Genomic DNA, 18,293 nt, shown 5'->3' on the forward strand with positions numbered 1-18,293 from the left:
CTTTTTTTCACCGGCTTACTTCGTGCGCGGAGGAAAGCTCGTTGCGCACAGGAAATTTTGGACTCGACTTCACTTGATCCTCCGTGCGCGCCACAAGCTGCAAAAAACACTTTGCAGCAAGAGGTTCCCGATTAAGGCCGGTGATCGGTATGAATCGGTCATCAGGCTGAGGTACAACCGGCCATCGGGAGGGATCGACCCTCTCGATGACCGATTGACCTCCCCCGATGACCGGACTTGTTATCTGCGGCAAGGGGGGTGTTATGTCCACGGGCCCGCAGCAGCGGATGAGATCGGAAGAATCCCAACGTCCTCAAATTTGCCACCGGCCACTTCTCCAGACATAACCACGAGTCAGCCTACATACATCCCTCCAGTCGCAACATGATGATGGCCAGCAAACAGGGTGGTGTCAAGCTGATCACTGGTCAGTCCTTCACACCTCTCAATCTCTTCCAAAATTGGTAAAACTAACACCCAACGACCTCTCTCCTCCCTTTACAGGTAACAGCCATCCTCAACTCGCACAGGCCGTTGCCCAGAGGTACGCCGTTCACCTGACGCTTCCAAGTTCACGGAAAATTCCCGGCGAGACAGCAGACGGATGTGATGATGATGGCTGAATCAATCATCACCATCATCCCTGCCCATCCACCCATCCATCTGTCCATCGTCCATGCGAACCATATCAAACCTTTTTGATACTCTTGAATTCCTTTCGTCGTTGCCCTCTTACGGTTCACAAGATTAGGCATCTCCCTATGCGGCTGTAAGGTCAAAAAATTCTCCGACGGCGAAACTTCGGTAGCAATCGACGAATCCGTCAGAGAAGAAGGCTTGTCAAATTTATTCAAATTACTGTCTCCCTTCTTTTTCGAATATCAGAATGGATTTCCATCTATCTTCTTTTTTTGTAAAACCCTGAAGAAAAAATCCCGCCTTTGCCATGTTTATTTGAGTTTCTGTCATTTGACTATTTCTATCATCCAAACCTAACACTCTTTCGTGACTTTCACAGATGTCTTCATAATCCAAACCGGCTTCAATCCCGGAGCTGGCGCCGGCAGTCCATCGGATCCAAACGATCTACTCATGGTAAGGACAAGTTTTGATTTAACGGGCTAAAAGAGTAGTTTTTTTTTTTTGAAAAGTGTTCTTCCTGACTCCTTTTGGAATTTGAACAATTTTGCAGGAGCTTTTGATCTTAATCTCTGCATGTAAGACGGCATCAGCCAAGCGGATCACGGCGGTGATCCCATGCTTCCCTTACGCAAGAATGGATCGGAAGGACCGATCGCGGGCGCCGATCACGGCCAAGCTTGTGGCCAACATGCTCCAGGCCGCCGGCTGCGACCATGTGATCACCATCGACCTACATGCCTCTCAGATCCAGGGTTTCTTCGACATCCCCGTCGATAACCTCTGGATGGAACCTATCATGGCCAAATGGATACGGGCCAACGTCGAGGATTGGAAGAATAGCATCATCGTCTCACCTGATGCTGGGGGCGCTAAACGGTCAGCCGCGATCTGCAACCTCCCCTAGAAAAAAAAATCCCGTATAATAATCAGACTCGAAATCCCTGGACATAGAGCGACGGCGTTGGCCGACAACCTGGATGTCGATTTCGCGTTGATCAACCGGAAACGGGCCCGGAAGGCGGGCGTGCTTCGACAGTCACTCAGTGGGCCTAGCGGCCAAGCCGACCCCACCGAGCTCGTCGAGGAAAAGATGGAGATCCTCGTCGGAGACGTCCGGGGCAAGAACGCGATCTTGCTTGACGACATGATCGATACCGGCGAGACTCTCACCCTGGCCGCTAAGGAACTCGACCAGGCCGGCGCTAAGGCCGTCTATGCCATCGTCTCCCACGGTTCGTCCTCTTCTTGTCTTTAAGATAAATTTTGATCATCTCGCTTACACCTCCTTTTTTGACTTAGGACTATTGTCCGGCGATGCCGTCTCCAAATTGGCTCATCTACCCGTCCTCAAATTGGTCGTCACAACCACCATCGACCAACGCTCACACATCTCTGAGTCTTCCGGAAAGCTGGAGACGATGGATATCAGCCCGGTGTTGGCGGAGAGTATCCGACGAGTTGAGTGTCCTCTTTTTCAAATTTTTTTTTGGCTTTTTTTATCATGCCTTCCCCTGACATTCACCCTTTTGCTTTATGGACTGCTTTGGATGGGCAGACTCATAATGGAGAGAGTATCTCGATGCTCTTCTCAAATCCCTCTTGAGTTCCGCTGCTCTCTTCTCCCAACATTCTCTTCTTTTCCCTCAAAATTCACCTCATCGACCCATGATCACCATATGTATATAGATGTGGCAAGACAACACTAGCATATTCCTTTTCTTTTCCCTTTGCCTTTTCAGGCAGATTTTATCCCCACATATATATGAATAGACTTTCTGTTTTGTGTTGCTCGTGTTATATATTTAGGTAGATGACATTTCCATATCATCATAAAAACCAAAAAGCAACCTCTTTACCCTTACTTAATTTGATCATGTTATCTTCTTTTTGTCAATCACTTGCAACATCAACAGCAGCATCTTATTCTCCCTCTCATCAAAACATTTTTTTTTTGAAATACACCTAGATGTTCTTGCCGGGTTCCTAGTCCCTTGCTTCTGTTTTTCATTGTGTGTTTGTGTTGGACAAGTGAATTGAATTTGCTGAGGAATGCAAGAGGATCTGGACAAACTATTAAACATGGTGTAAACTATTCAAACAAACCCTTCAACCAAAGTATGTACCTCAGCTTAGCCAATCACAGCAAAAAAAAGGTTGTGCAACTGCAACCAGTTGACATAAAAGAACTCCAAAGAAGCCTGCAGTGCAACACAAGCCTTTGTCAAAGGTGGACCAAGCTTCAATGCACAGGGACTGGAAAAACAATCTGTTGCGCCCTTGGTCAGAGCTTCAATGGCCATCACACAGGAGGATCTTGCATGTCATCAACATTTCTTTTGGGTTTAATTGTCATGGTTCCTTTAAACCCTCAAAAAAACCTGAAGATGTGCACTTTTCTTTGAATTTGTTACCAGGTTTTCCAAGAAAGATTCAGCTCATAATTCTCAGATATTTATGTAGCTAATATTGAACAAAGTCTCTTTCTTTGAGGAGGGGGGGGGGGGGGGGGGGGCTCCCCTCCCTCTCACTTCAATGATACTCAAATTCCCCAAAAAACATTTAAAGTTTGAGGTTGGGGAAATCATGGAAAAAAACCACTCCCTGCAGAAAAATATGCTAAACTGAGCATGCTCAGCAAAAAAATAGGGGCAGCCTTTATGCACACCAAAAATACACCATGCGCACGCCAAAAGGTCCTGCATGCCCAGAATTTCTGGTGTGTAGCTTCAGACAAGCCAAGAGGATGGCGTGAGGAGGGCCAGACGCCAGACCTAAGCATTTTTTTGGCGTGGCAATTGCTTACACCCCATGAAATATGGAGTGCACATGCAGTGCACTCCAAAGCTCTGCTAATCCGGCCAGCCAAAGATGGTGTGCAGTACTGCGTACGCCACATAGCTCTGGATTATCTCCACGCGCACCCCAAAGCACACAACACCATCACCCCCATAGGAGCTCTTCCGCACGCAACTCAACCAACCACCCACCACAAACCACCACCATTTCCAACAAATCGCAGACAAACAGCGCCGGCGTGACCGTTCCCCCAGAGATATGGGCCCAGATGCAGCAGCTCCTTGGAATGTTTCCATCCCTTTTACCTTCATCGGTACCTCGTCCGTCTTCTCCAGCTCATCTGGCCTTGCCATCCCTTCTGGCTCCACCAATTGATCCTCCAGCTCCACCCCTTGTTCCACCTCTTGTTCCGGCTCTCGAACCGTGCAAAGAAGATGAAAATTCGGAAACAACCAATTCAGACCTGCCAGAAAATACCAACCCCAACTTGGATGAAGAGGAAATCAAGTCAGACATAAAACATAGAGATGTTTCCTCAGATCTTGCTGTAATTACAAATTTTGACAAATATGACTTTCTCACCGGTGGTAAGCTGTGTTTTTTCCCTTGCTTATAGTGTATATTACTACTCACCTGGCGTCCGGTAAACGTACACGCCATTACTGTGGCGTCTTGAGTCCCACACGCCATTATTTAGCAAAGTTTTGGCGTGTGGGACCCAAGACGCCGCAGAAATGGCGTGTACGGCTACCAGACGCCATATTCATTGGCGTGAGAACATTGGCACACCAATCTATTTGGCGTGAAATGAAGATCACACCATTTCCTTGGCGTGCATGTGATGTTTTTTTGGTGTGCATAAAGGCTTGCCCAAAAAATATGAATGTGTCAAACTGAGTAAAAAACAATGGGGCACATTTTTTGGGGGATTTTTTTTTTTCATGAGGCCTGCATGAGGCCTGCATGGACCAACATAAAGCCCATTGGGTCCAAAAGGTAGTCTTGGTTTGGAAAGCCCGTTCTCAGCAAGGTCTCAATTTTACTTATGGGGCAAGAAGGTTGAGTACAATGGTCCAACACTTATTGCTAGTTACAGGACTCACTGCAATATCAAATGGCAGAGCTGGGACCAGGCCTACCGTAGTACCAGGTTCATGAGGTTATTGACAAGCTGATCAAGAATGAGAAAGACCAACAAGATTGTGATAAGACCAGGGCCAAAAACTTCTTCCATGAGTATGAGATCACTCAAAGTGACTGGGATGTTTTCAAGAGACTAAACAACATATTCACTTAGCATGGGTATTCTAATCATATTGTTGATATTTCAATGTGATACATTTACTGACTGTTTTTTTATGTTTAAACAGGAATTCTACTTCATTACCACAAATATGGAGGGATAACATTCCTGAGGATCTCTCATGCTTTGTTAGTAAAAGCACCTAATTAACTTCTTGGAAAAACAATGTGGCTCCACCTCCAAACCTGAGTTTGACACTATGTGGGATAAGATGATTGAGAATACCAAAGCCTATCTCAATGAGGCACTTTCACTAAACCTAGCCAAAATCTAGAGATGGCAACTTTGCACCTGTCGCGGGTACCTGCTATCCGCTGGCGGGTACCCCCAACGGATGGGGGTGTCTGAGATTCCGGGAAAAAGCCGGCGGGTACCCGGGTAATTAAAGTCACACCCGCCCACTTCTTTGACCGGTGTGGTAGAAGAATGTGTGGCTCCGTCACATAATGAACACAGCGCCCTTCCTCCCGCAAGATTCCCAAGTGTATCAAGGGTTCTCCAAACGCGGCGGCGTATAAGTACTTCTGGAAACTCCGCTCAAGATTAGAGATGGCAAAGGGGTACTTGTTGCTGGGTACCCGGTACCTGTTGGCAGGTACCCGTTTGGCCCTACAGGTACCCGCCGGCGGGTGCCGGGTGTGGGTGCGGGTGTCCAGAATTCTGGTGGGAAGGACGGGTACCCGCCGGTCAGCCGGTCATCAAAGAGGATACCTCTCAATGAGCGGCTGAACCGGTCATCGAAGCGGATAAAAGCTCTTGATGACCGTTCAGCCAGTCATCGAAGAGCCTACAACCTCTTGATGACCGGTCAGCCGTGTTAAAGTTTGTGCACTTTTGAATATGCATATGCAACAAAACTCCAATTCTCACTCGCATCGTGAAGATCCTCAAGTTAAACCTAAACCTAACCCAAAGCCCCCCCCCCCCCCCCCCCCCGACATCAAAAGCAATACCAGAACCGCCCGAGCCATCTAGTCTTTTTCCTCACGCGTTACAATCATTATTCCAACTCGTGAGGAAAGAGACTAGTAAGCAAATCCCGTTTTCACATCATCAATAATCAAGACACAAATCAAACCAATAAACAACTAACAGAAAAATCATGTTTCCTTATATCATATTATTCCCATTTCCTTTTCTCTCATAGATTGAATCTCTGCTACGCGTCCCTCCCATTCCATCATCATCAAAAACAATCCCACTCATCAAAACATCACTGCGTTCATTGCAGGTATGACAAAATCTTATATCATTCAAATATCTTATTTTCATTCCTTGTCACTCAACTAAAAATGTTTTATTTTGATCTTTTGTCATGTTTCTTATCAGGTGTGTGTGTGCTTAAGAATTTGTCGTCGTTGTCATCCGAGTTGTTCATTAAGATTCTTACTCTTTGTCAAAAGGTTAGCTAAAATAATAAAAATTTACGCGTTACAATCATTATTCCAACTCGTGAGGAAAGAGACTAATTGAATCTCTGCTACGCGTCCCTCCCATTCCATCATCATCAAAAACAATCCCGCTCATCAAAACATCACTGCGTTCATCGCAGGTGTGTGTGTGCTTAAGAAGTTGTTGTCGTCATCATCCAAGTTGTTTATTAAGATTCTTACTCTTTGTCAAAAGGTGTGTGTGTGCTTAAGAAGTCGTCGTTGTTGTCATCTGAGTTTTTCATTAAGATTCTTACTCTTTGTCAAAAGATATACCACCCTATTCGAATTCTGCTGAAAATTACAAGCCGGCCATCGAGGAGGATAAAACCTCTCAATGACCGTTCAGCCGGCCATCAAAGAGCCTACAACCTCTTGATGACCGGCTGACCGGTCATCAAAAGGGATACAACCTCTTGATGGCCGGCTGACCAGTCATCAAAGAGGAGAAAAGCTCTTGATGACCGTTCAGCCAATCATTGAAGAGCCTACAACCCCTTGATGACCGGTTGGCCGGTCATCGAGGAGGCTACACTCCTGATGAACGGTTGGCTGGTCATTGAGGAGGCTACACTCTTGATGACCGGCTGACCGGCCATTGAAGAGGCTACACTCTTGATGACCGGCTGACCGGTCATTGAAGAGGCTACACTCTTGATGACCGGCTGACCGGTCATCGAAGAGGCTACACTCTTGATGACCGGCTGACCGGTCATCGAAGAGGCTACACTCTTGATGACCGGCTGACCGGTCATCAAAGAAGCTACACTCTTGATACTAGACAGTCCGCGCTGGATTGCCTGGACTGAGAAAGTCCGCCCTGCTCCGCACGCTCCGCGCCTAGCCTCTGCGCTCCGCCTCTCCGCTAAAGAAAGCCCTGCGCCGTCCCAGGGCATCCGTAGCCCCTTTTCTCCGCAGCACCATACACCCGGAAACCCTGCCGGCCGCTCTGGCGCCCCGTGCCCGTATTTGTCACCACACCCGGGGGCTGTATCCCTTCTGGTTGCTGAGGTTGTGCAACCTTGGCAGCCAGAAAGCTCCTCCCTGTTGCCAAGGTCATACAACCTCTTTGACCAGGGGGGATTCCTTCCGGTTGATGGGGCTGTATCTCGGCGACCAGAAGGAAATCCTCCTGGTTTCAGAGGTTATACAGCCTTGGCGAGCAAGAGAAAGTCCTCCTGGTCCAAGAGGTTATACAGCCTTGGAGACCAGAAGGAAATCCTTCTGGTTACAGAGTTTATACATCCTCTGCAAACAAGAGGGAATACCCCTGGTTGCAGAGGCTATACAAGCACCAGGGAAGCTTTGGGGGCACTCCCCAGGGAGTGCCACAGCTTAATTTGGTGTTAGTATTTGTCTGAACTGGGGTGGAATTGCTTACAATGTGATGTTAAATTGTTTAATGACTGGGTAAGAAATATAGACCAATCTAATTTGGAGTGATATGTAACTATTCAACATGAACTATCATTCAAATATGTTTAATTCATCTTGAAGTAAAGTTCATGTCAATCACAACTTAAGTTCTACATTTGAAAATCAGGTAGCTCTTGCATCTGAAATTTTTTACATTGGGGCAAACTGCCTTCATCAAATATATATCATGCCTGAAACACAATTGCCTAGATTTGGATAAAGAAAATATCAGAAGTGCAAAAATGTTTAGTATTTGCACAAGTGCAGGAGAAATTTATGCCGTCTGGGTACATGAGGGTGACACAGTTCATAAATCACTCAGACGCAAATCCTCCTCTGGTCTGAAGAATGTGTGATTTGTGTCTGATTTGTCACCCTATTGTACGCGCGTACAATAGGGTGACAAATCATAGTCTATTCAGGGCAGTTACAGCTAAATATCTTTTAAATTTTACCCTCATTTACTTGGCAGAAATTCCCCTCTGGTATGAAAAGTGTGTGATTTGTCACCCCATTGTACGCGCGTACAATAGGGTGACAAATCACATACTTTTCAGACCAGAGGGGAATTTCTGCCAAGTAAATCAAGGTGAAACAGTTTGGAAAATATTCAGCTGGACATGTCCCTCTGATCTGAAAAGTGTGTGATTTTTCACCCTAGTACAATAGAGTGACAAATCACACACAATTTACAAACTTTCCAGACCAGAGGGTAATTTCCAGCTGAATTATTTCCAAACTGTGACACCCTTGTTTACTTGGGAAAAATTAACATCTGCTCTGAAAACTGTGTGATTTGTCACCCTATTGTACGTGCGTACAATAGGGTGACAAATCAGGCACTTTTTATCCCAGAGGGGAATTTGTGACGAGTAAATGAGGGTAAAATTAAGGAAGATTTATCTGTAACTTCCCTGATGGAATATGATTTGTCACCCTACTGCTCGCGCGTACAATAGGGTGACAAATCCCACACCAACCAAATTCTGTTTAGGCCACAGCAACAGGTACATGAGGGTGAAATGGTCCCAACACCATTCAGATTGATGTCACTCTCCGGTACAAACAGTGTGTGAGTGGTGCTTTACAATTTAGTTAAACTTGGTTACAGACACGTGGTCCAGTTGAGTTACTACTGAGTTACAGAAGAGTTCCAGCTGATTTATGGATACTTCATATATATTTGTATATCATTTCATGTTTGATTATACATATGATTTAGTAGACATTGCACCAAGTTATGAAGAAAATTCAAGGTAGGGCACTTGTCAGAATTCTGGCTCATCTTCTTCGCTCACAGTCTTCCTTTTTCCATCACTGATTAGTGATGCCCTAACCCCCCCTTTTTTTTTTATCATCTTCCATCACAATGTGTGATGTGGTATTTATTTCCATCAATTATTTATTGATGCTTTCCATCACAAGATTGTGATGTGTATTTTCTCTTTCCATTGTTAAGTTACAATGCCTTCCACATGTTAATGTTTCTTTAACATGTGTCTATCCCTCCTTCCATCTCATGTGAGATGTCTGTTTTGTTTGTTTTGTCACTTAGGCCCCCTTTGGATCTTGCAAGGGGGCTCTCTAGTTGTGACTACATATTTCCTCTGCTTGTATTTGAAATCAAATCATCAAGTCAGAGCACAAACTACTCAGACCCATCTTTGCTCCTTGGTCCAATCTCAAGACCCCTCAAGATTGAAACTCTCACCACATCGAACCCCTTTTCTCTGACTGAAAATCTCACAGCACTCCCTGGGGAGTGCCCCCCAAGCTTCCCTGGTGAAGGTGACCAGAATTAGATTCCTGGTTGCAGAGGCTACAGAAATTCTGCAACCAGACGGCAATATCCTTGTTGCAGAAGCCACACAACCTCTGCAACCAGGTGGCAATATCCTGGTTGCAGAAGTTATACAACCTCTGCAACCCAAAGGAAATTATCCTGGTTGCAGAGGTCATAATGCAACCAGAAGGGTTTCCTTCTGGTAGCCAAAGCCATAAGGCCTCTTCAACCGGAAGGGATTGCTTCTGTCGCCAACACAGGGGCGGGTACACCACGTGGCACAGGTGAACTTTCAAAGTTTCATTCCAGGAATTTTACCAGATGGTACAAAAAACCAAAGTCCAATTGGAATCATTCCGGTATGGTCAAAGGACCAAAAACCAATCGGAATGCTTCCGGTATGGTCAAAGGACCAGAATCATTCCAATTGCAATTTGGGTTACAACCAAACCCCAAAAAAAGGTTCACATTGGAGTGAAGGCAAAAAAGTTTTGACTTCATTCCAGGAAATTCAGGCCAGAATATCATTCCGGTTTTTTTCCCTGCATTTTGTCCAGAAAATATCTGTATATGACCAATCATGCCTTGCAGATGCAGGGTCGTACACAAAAATGATGATGTTCCTTGTGTGGCTTGATTAGTGTAGTCCCCAAGGAGCTCTGATGGGGGTGGATCAGCAACCTGGTGTTGGTTTGAGCCCCCCTTTTGGCTGGGTGATTTGTTTGGTCCTCATTTTGAGCCAACCACCACCCGCCACAGCCCAAAACCATTCCAAATCCATGATATTTTTGGATTGCCCTCCAGTAGATTTCCAGAAAAATTTCAGTGGAAACACCAACTGTCTGACAATGGCCCCCCCTTGCAGGCAGAAACCTTGAAATGATATTGGTTGACAACCAAAATCATTTTGAAGAACTTCACCCGTTGTGTACCCGCAGATATCCGCGCGGTTACCCGCCAACAGTTCGGATGCGGATAGCCCGTTGCGGGTATGTACCCGCCAGCGGGTGCGGGTGCGGATGCGTACAGCAAAAGCGAAAAAGCTTGCGGTCCGGCAGGCCCAATTTTGGAATCTGAGCCACTGCCCTTCAAGCCTGTATAGGTCCTGTATGTCAAGCTGCATACAGGAATATCATTGGAAGAAAAATGCTATTTCCTTCATTATGGGGTATTGAGGGTTGCACCATTGGAATCCTGGTGCAATTTTACCCCTATCGACCCCTCCGCCAGGACCAAGCACCACACCCAACAGTTGGCCCAACACGCAACTCAAGCTCAACCAGTCGCCCGGAGGCGATGTGACATCCTGTACAGTGGAGCTGTACAGGTGTGTGGCTGAAATGCAGCAGGCAATTTTCAGCCTCCCGCACCCGCAAGCTTTTTCGCTTTTGCTGTATGTCTGAGATTTCGGGAAAAAGCCAGCAGGTACCTGGGTAATTCAATCCACACCCGCCTGCCCCCGCCCACCGCTTCGACTGGAAGGCCTGATCCCTTCCGGTTGCCAAGGTTTTACAGCCTTGACAGCCAGAAGAACCCACCTGGTCGCCGAGAACACATAACCTCATCAACCAGGAGGGATTCCTTCCGGTCGCCCGGGCTGTATCTCGGCGACCAGAAAGAAAAAATCCTCCCGGTCGCAGAGGTTAAACAACCTCGGCGACCAGAAGGAGATTTTCCTGGTCACAAAGGTTAGAAAACCGTGGCGACCAAGATGAAATCATCCTGGCCGCAGAGGTTAAATAACTTCAGTGCGCGACCAGCAGGTAACCTCCAGGTCGCAGAGGTTACCTCGGCGACCAGAAAGCAACCTCCTGGTCGCCGAAGTAACCTCGGCGACCAGAAGACAATCTTGTAGTTTCTGAAGTTCCCTTGGCGACCAGAAGGAAACCTCCTGGTCGCCAAAGCTACCAGAAGGAAACCTCCTGGTCGCCAAAGCTACCTTGGCGAACTGAAGGAAACCTCCTGGTCGCAGAGGTCAGGCCCTTCTGGTTGTATGCCAAGGTCATCCCTTGGGCGACCATATGCTCACGGAAACCATCTGCGACTGGTGCCGTTCAGGCCCCCATGTAACGACCCGGAGTGGTTAGCATGACTTAGTATGAGAGAAACACGCTGATTAAGCCTCAAAGTTTGTGACTTTGTTATGCGGCTCGATCGGCATCGGGATTTCTCCAATGAACATTGATTTCATTTAGCATGATCATCTCTATGATGTGTTGGTTTTTTCAATGATGTCATTGGCACTTTGTTACTCCGTTGGTTTTGTTGCTCGCCTCATTTGTTCTTTCTCCCCCTTTCTTTCTTTCTTATCCCATCGGGATGTTCTTTGTTATAGTCTTTCTTCACATTATACTTTGTTATTCGAGAAATCCAAACTCTTATAAACTCTAAAAACTCAAAATATAATCCACATTATATCATCATTGTGACCAAAGACCTCAAATCTTAAATATCCTAAGTTTACTAAACAAGCAATTGGCAAACTATCCTCTTGGATAGTTTCATAGCCACTTATAGCGAACTGTTTAGTAGGCCAGGCTTCACAATTATATCCCAATCTTTTCAAAATATTGCCTATATTGTATAAAGTTTAATTTTTTTTTCTCATACAACCATGTCCGAGGTCTCTGAAATCGATCCAATCACTCCACTCCAAAACTCACCGAGATTCAGTCCAAGCCCTCCACCGGCTCCCCCTTTGCTTAATCCCAACTCTCAACACCCTTTGCCTCTTCCAAACCCGTTTCCTATTCCGGCAACCACTTCAGCTCCTGAACAAATGGTACCCACTGGAATCGTTGGTCAATCCGTCAATGATCTTTCAACCTTGCTCGCCAATCTTTGAGTTGATAATTCTTCCCAATCCACACTTCTTCAAGCACAAGCGGCCTCAATTGCACTTCTGAATGCGCAAGCCCGACAAGATAAAAAATCAATTTCTTTGCTACAATCAGAAACCAAGAACATAAAGGACGTTTTTCATAACAAGCTGTTGAAGGCGAAGTCCGAAAATTTTCAATCTTTGACGCACTTGCGCGGATTACTTGAGGGCTCAAATGAGACGTTGGGCAGTAGACTAGGAAATTTGGAGGTCGCCAATACACACTCAATGACGGAGAGACCGAGGATTTTCATTGAGCCCCCTCATCAGTCTCACATTTATTTTACCGGGGCGCCTAAGGAGACTAATAACTTCTGCTTTACTATGAGGAATGCGTTCAAACGATTTGGTGAACAGTTCAACACAGAGAAGCAGAAGATTTTATGGATTTCGGGATATTTTTGTGCTGGCTCTGGTCAAATTGAAGGCAAAGTTCCGTCGTACACGTGGTGGCGTGGTTTACTCTTGAAAAATGTGGCGGTCTTGAAATTGCCGGCTCTCAAGGCTTCAGCTAGGATGGAATATGTTATAGCTGAGCTGCAGGACATTGACTCTTTCATTGACTCCATCAAGCGCACTTTTGCTAACCATCATGATTTAGAAGAAGCGGAAGCTGACTTTTATGCGGCTTGCCAAGGCAGTAAGACGATTGAGGAGTTTAATATCCTCTTCAACTCCTTACTTTGACCTTTGGTGTTAGACGACCGTTCTAAATGTAAAGCCTACGACAAGGCTATTGATCAAAATCTTGTGAAATTGGGGTTAATCAGGGGCCCGTGGAATGAAGTGGTCTATCTGGAAGCTAAGCAGGAAATTGCTGTTTGGGTTGCTAAAAATGTTTCTGGTGTCACAAAGATTCTCAACCCTAAGGCTAACCAGTCTCGCTCTAGCAATCAGCCGAGTCACCCGCCTCCTCGCCTTCCTCAGACTTCTTCATCTCAACCGCAAGCAAGAATGCCGGATGGCGATGCTATGGATTTGGACAAAGTCTCTGCGGCAGCAAAGGACACCGTTTTTCTTATGCCAAATTTTGCCAAGAATGTGTTGATTGTAATATTTGTATTTGATGCGGGGGCGAATTCGATGATGCCCATTATTGAAAGCAAGGGTGTACTCTGGGCCGTGACATGAAGATGGATTTGTCAGATATGCTTCAAATGTGGAAGCAATGGGGTCAATTGAGTCGAAAGAAGAGCTCCAATCGGACGTTCTTTGGGTTCCACACCGGCAAGAACAGCGCATGAGGACGACAGGAGCCAATCTGTTTTGCCAGTCAATTGTCCGGACAAGGGCAAGAAGCGACAGTCCGTGGGAGAGGTCGACTTGCCGTTCAAGAAGCGATCTTCTCTTCCTGTTGCAGATCCGGTTTTGTCGGCGGACTCTATTGCCATGGAGGAGATGTTGGCCGGGGAGGTGTTTTTTAACACGTGTATGTCAGAGAAGATGAGTGCTAAGGATTGTAAGCAAACACGTTTTGTAAAGAAGGTTTTTTGCAAAGATGATCGCCCTTTCTTTAATGGTTCTTTGCTGACAGGTAATAATAGTAAAGCTAATGCGTATGTCTTGGTTGACTCGGGTGCTCCCTCTTCCTTTGTTGATATTTCTTTTGCTAAGAGGGTTAATTTAGATATTGTTGATCTTCCGGTCAAGGTTCAATGCAAATCGTTTGGCGGATTGGCAGCAAAGTCTGGCTTGATTTTGTCTTACGCAAAAGGGGTTGTTTTGATCCCCACCACGTGTGGTTCTTTCCTTAGTACGCATGTTATGTTATATTTAACTCAATTAGCTTCGGCAGATATTATATTAGGAGTTTCATGGCTAAAAGATGCGGGTGCTTTTGTTGGAGGTGCTGATGGTGATGTTGTAATGTATGAGAGCGTGCAAGAGATTTGTAATGAAGCCAAATTGCTTACAGATGAGTTTGCGGACGTTTTTGTCACAGAGTCTTTGGCAATGCTTCCGCCCCATCGAGGTCAGTTTGATTGTCATGTTAACTTGAAAAGCGGGGCTGTGCCTCTGTTTGGTAAGATGTACAATTTAAGTAAGGATGAGAGGGACAAGTTGAAACTTTATGTTGACGAGAATCTCTCTAAGGGTTTTATCAGGTTGTCATTGTCATCCGCCGCCACCCCTATCTTTTATGTTGAAGTGGAGGGGAAGGCAAATTGGCTTTGTGTGGATTATCACATCTTAAATAGTATGACAGTACAAGATTCCTATCCTCTTCCGGTAATTGCGCATTTATTAAGGGTCAGCCTAAATGCACTCCAAAAAAATCCCAAAAGCACTCCAAAAGTGAGTGTATGGAGTGTGCACCCCAATGATTGTTGGAGTACAGACTAGAGTACTCCAACTCAATTGGAGTGCAGAACTGGGGACTCAAGAATCTTTGGAGTGCACCACAAAGAACTCCAGTGGCCAGGAAATGTAATGAGTGCCCATGAGTCTCACTCCATCAGATTGGAGTGCATTCCCCTAGCACTCCATTCCTGATATTTCTCCTCCTCAAAAGGGGAGTGCAGTACTGTGCACTCCAGCCAGAGCTGGAGTGCCTACAACTTCAACCGGGCTATGTACAAACACACCCCACTTGATCCTCCTGATATCCATGACCGGTACAGACCGGCATTGAGCGGATTAACATCTCCTCTCAATGACCGGTCTGTACCGGACCGCCGGTCATTGAGGGAAATCACACCTCTCAATGACCGGTCTGTGCCGGTCATCGAGGGGAGTAACATCTCCTCTCAATGACCGGTCTGTGCCGGTCATCCAGGGGAGTAACATCTCCTCTTGATGACCGGTCTGTGCCGGTCACTGAGGGGACTCACACCTCTCGATGACCGGCGCGGACCGGTCACACCTCCCGATGACCGGTCATCGAGGGGACTCACACCTCGATGATTGGTCACCACCGGTCATCGAGGCTAATAACACCTCCTCTTGATGACCGGTCATCACCGGTCATGGAGAGGGCTCACACCTCTCGATGATCAGTCAGTCCGGTCATCAAGGGTAACAACACCTCTCGATGACCAGTCATCACCGGCCATTGAGGTGAGTCCCATCTCTTGATGACCGGTCAGACCGGTCATCAAGGGTAATAACACCTCTTGATGACCGGTGATGACTGGTCATCGAGGTGAGTCACATTCCTCGATGACCGGTCAGACCGGTCATTGAGAGGTGAGAGATGGTGTGAGTCCTCTCACACCTCTCGATGACCGGTCAGACCGACCAGTCATCAAGAGTAGCACCTCCTCTCGATGACCGGTCATCACCGGTCATGAAGAGGGCTCACACCTCTTGATGACCGGTCACCACCGGTCATCGAGAGGACTCACACCATCTCACACCTCTCGATAACCGGTGATGACCGGTCATTGAGGTGAGTCACATCTCTCGATGACTGGTCTGTGCCGTTCATCGAGAGGAGTAACATCTCCTCTCGATGACCGGTCTGTGCCGTTCATCGAGAGGAGTAACATCTCCTCTTGATGACCGGTCAGACCAACCGGTCATCGAGAGTAGCACCTCCCTTCGATGACTGGTACACACCGGTCATCAAGAGGTGTTATTACCCTTGATGACCGGTCTGACCGGTCATCAAGAAATGTGACTCACCTCGATGACCGGTGATGACCGGTCATCGAGAGGTGTGAGTCCCCTTGATGACCGGTCTGACCGGTCATTGAGAGGTGTGAGTTCCCTTGATGACCGGTCTGACCGGTCATCGAGGGGTGTGAGTCCTCTCGATGACCGGTGGTGACCGGTCATCAAGAGGTGTGAGTCCTCTTGATGACCGGTCTGTGCCGGTCATCGGGAGGTGTGACTGATGACCGGTCCGCGCCGGTCATTGAGAGGTGGGAGTCCCCTCAATGACCGGGAAAGACCGGTCATCAAGAGTAGCACCTCCCCTCGATGACCGTTACACACCGGTCATTGAGAGGTGTGACTGATGACCGGTCCGCGCTGGTCATCAAGAGGTATGAGTCCTCTGGATGACCGGTCGTGTGCCCCTTGATGACCAGTCCGGACCAGTCATCGAGAGGTGTGATTGTGGGCACTCCAAAAAAAAGGAGACATTGGAGTGCACCCCAATGCACTCCATTTGGTATTTGCCAGCTGGAGTGCAAAGCCAAAATCCTCCACTGAAAAGGTGGAGTGCTTGGGCTTGCACTCCATTTTTTTTGGAGTGCATCTAGCTGCACTCCCCTATTTTGGTCAATTTTGGAGTACCCAGTTGTGTACTCCAATAAACATGGAGTGCCCATCTGGGGACTCCATGTTTTGGGAGTACAAAATCAAGACACTCCAACTTTTTTGGAGTGCTGGCCCCCCAAAGCCAAAAATTTGGAGTGCATGAAGTAAAAGTTTGGAGTGCATTTAGGCTGACCCTTTATAATTAAACAACTTGCAGGGGTGTAAGTTTCTTTTGAAAGTAGATCTTAAGGTGACATTTAATCTCTGCGTGTGGCGGAAGGCCATGTCTGGAAAATGGCCTTTAGGACACCTTGGGGTCTATAGAAATATCAGGTGATGCCTTTTGGTTTGGCAAACACGCCGGCTACTTTCCAAAGGTTTATTCAACACATTTTGAGGGAATACTTAGACGTTTGCTGTTTTGTGTATATTGACAATATTTTAATTTACTCCAAGACGCGAGAGCAGCATTTGTTGGATTTGAAAAAGATCTTGCAGAAGCTTTGTGAATTTTCTTTAAAAGCCTCCTTACACAAGTGTGAATTCTTTTGTTCTAAGGTTACTTTTTCGGGGTTCGATGTTACTGATCAAGGATTAAAATGAGTTTGGGTAAGTTAGATACAATTAATAAATGGCCTTTACCGGTTACAGTTTGCGGCTTGAGGAAATTTTTAGGGTTTACAAATTTTCATAGACAATTTATCCCAAGGTTTTTGTCTGTGGCGGGTCCTTTGAAAACTCTGACGCAAGACAAGTACAGTGATTCTACCGTGCTTAATTCGGCGGATGCAGTGGTCGCATTTGAGGCTCTCAAGAATCTTTTCATGAAGGAACCGTTGTTACTTCACTTTGATTTTGACAAGGATAGGATAGTACATGTTGATAGCTCGGGCTACACTATCACGGCTGTACTTAGCCAGCCTAATGCTGACGGTGATTATCTTCCACTAAGCTATTTTTCCAGGAAACTTTCCGTCAGGGAGCGCTCTTGGAAAATTTTCGACTTGGAGTTGCTGGCAATTGTATCAGCTTGCAAGGAATGGAGAGCTTGGTTAATGGGAACCCGGAATGCGGTATCTATGTTTTCAGATCATTCAAATTTGCTTTACTTTTGGACTGCAAAATACTTATCACCAAAACAAGCTCGTTGGGCTTTATTTTTGGATAACTTTAACATACTTATATATCATATTGTAGGATCGAAGAATCCCGCTGATGGGCCAAGCCGCCAGGACTACTTTTGTGATGGTCAAAGGATAACAGGTGATGTGGATTTAATCACAAGGAAAATGGTTTCTTGCGATGAGGTGTTGGGTAATAAGAACAGCTCCCCTATCTCCACTCATGATCTATTTTTCCAACGACCAACTTTCACCTTGTTGACGTATTTTAAGAAGTTTTATTTGCCCGCAGAGGTCGAGCAAAAGGATATTTGGCTCATCAATGGTGTTTATTGGCATAATTATAGGATTTTTGTTCCGGCCTCTTTGCGTACAAGGATCATGATTTGCCGGCGGTGGGTCACCCAGGGATTGCGCGAACTTTGGCGACTTTGACACAAACCTTCTCATGGCCGGGGATCAAGAGCTCTGTGGTACGTTACGTCAACAGCTGTGACTCCTGTCAACAAGTGAAGGCAAGACGCCAAGCGCAGGCTGGGAAATTGGTGCCAATTGTGGCGGACCCAAAGCCGTGGAGCATTATTGGTATGGATCTGATTGTTAAGCTCCCTTTATCGGGGGGGGGGGGGGTTTGATTATATTTTGGTTGTTATAGACTTTTTAAGCAAGCTGACGCACTTTATACCTTGTAAGGAGGCGTCCTTGTTGGCGGTTTTGG

The 18,293-nt window shown here is 46.4% G+C and overlaps 1 protein-coding gene across 1 annotated transcript; it reads left to right on the forward strand.

Moving 5' to 3' along the window:
- Nucleotides 1-384: 384 nt before the first annotated feature.
- PtA15_12A332 (uncharacterized protein) lies at nt 385-2,245 on the forward strand (the record flags this gene model as incomplete). The annotated part of the gene is made up of 8 exons (XM_053161930.1): nt 385-427; nt 505-544; nt 747-835; nt 1,019-1,095; nt 1,193-1,518; nt 1,594-1,874; nt 1,942-2,099; nt 2,198-2,245. The coding sequence occupies 8 exons, from the start codon at nt 385-387 to the stop codon at nt 2,243-2,245; spliced, it is 1,062 nt and encodes a 353-aa protein (XP_053025898.1).
- Between the last annotated feature and the right edge of the window lie 16,048 nt (nt 2,246-18,293).

The sequence above is a fragment of the Puccinia triticina genome, chromosome 12A (assembly GCF_026914185.1).
Source record: "Puccinia triticina chromosome 12A, complete sequence".
NCBI lineage: Eukaryota > Fungi > Basidiomycota > Pucciniomycetes > Pucciniales > Pucciniaceae > Puccinia > Puccinia triticina.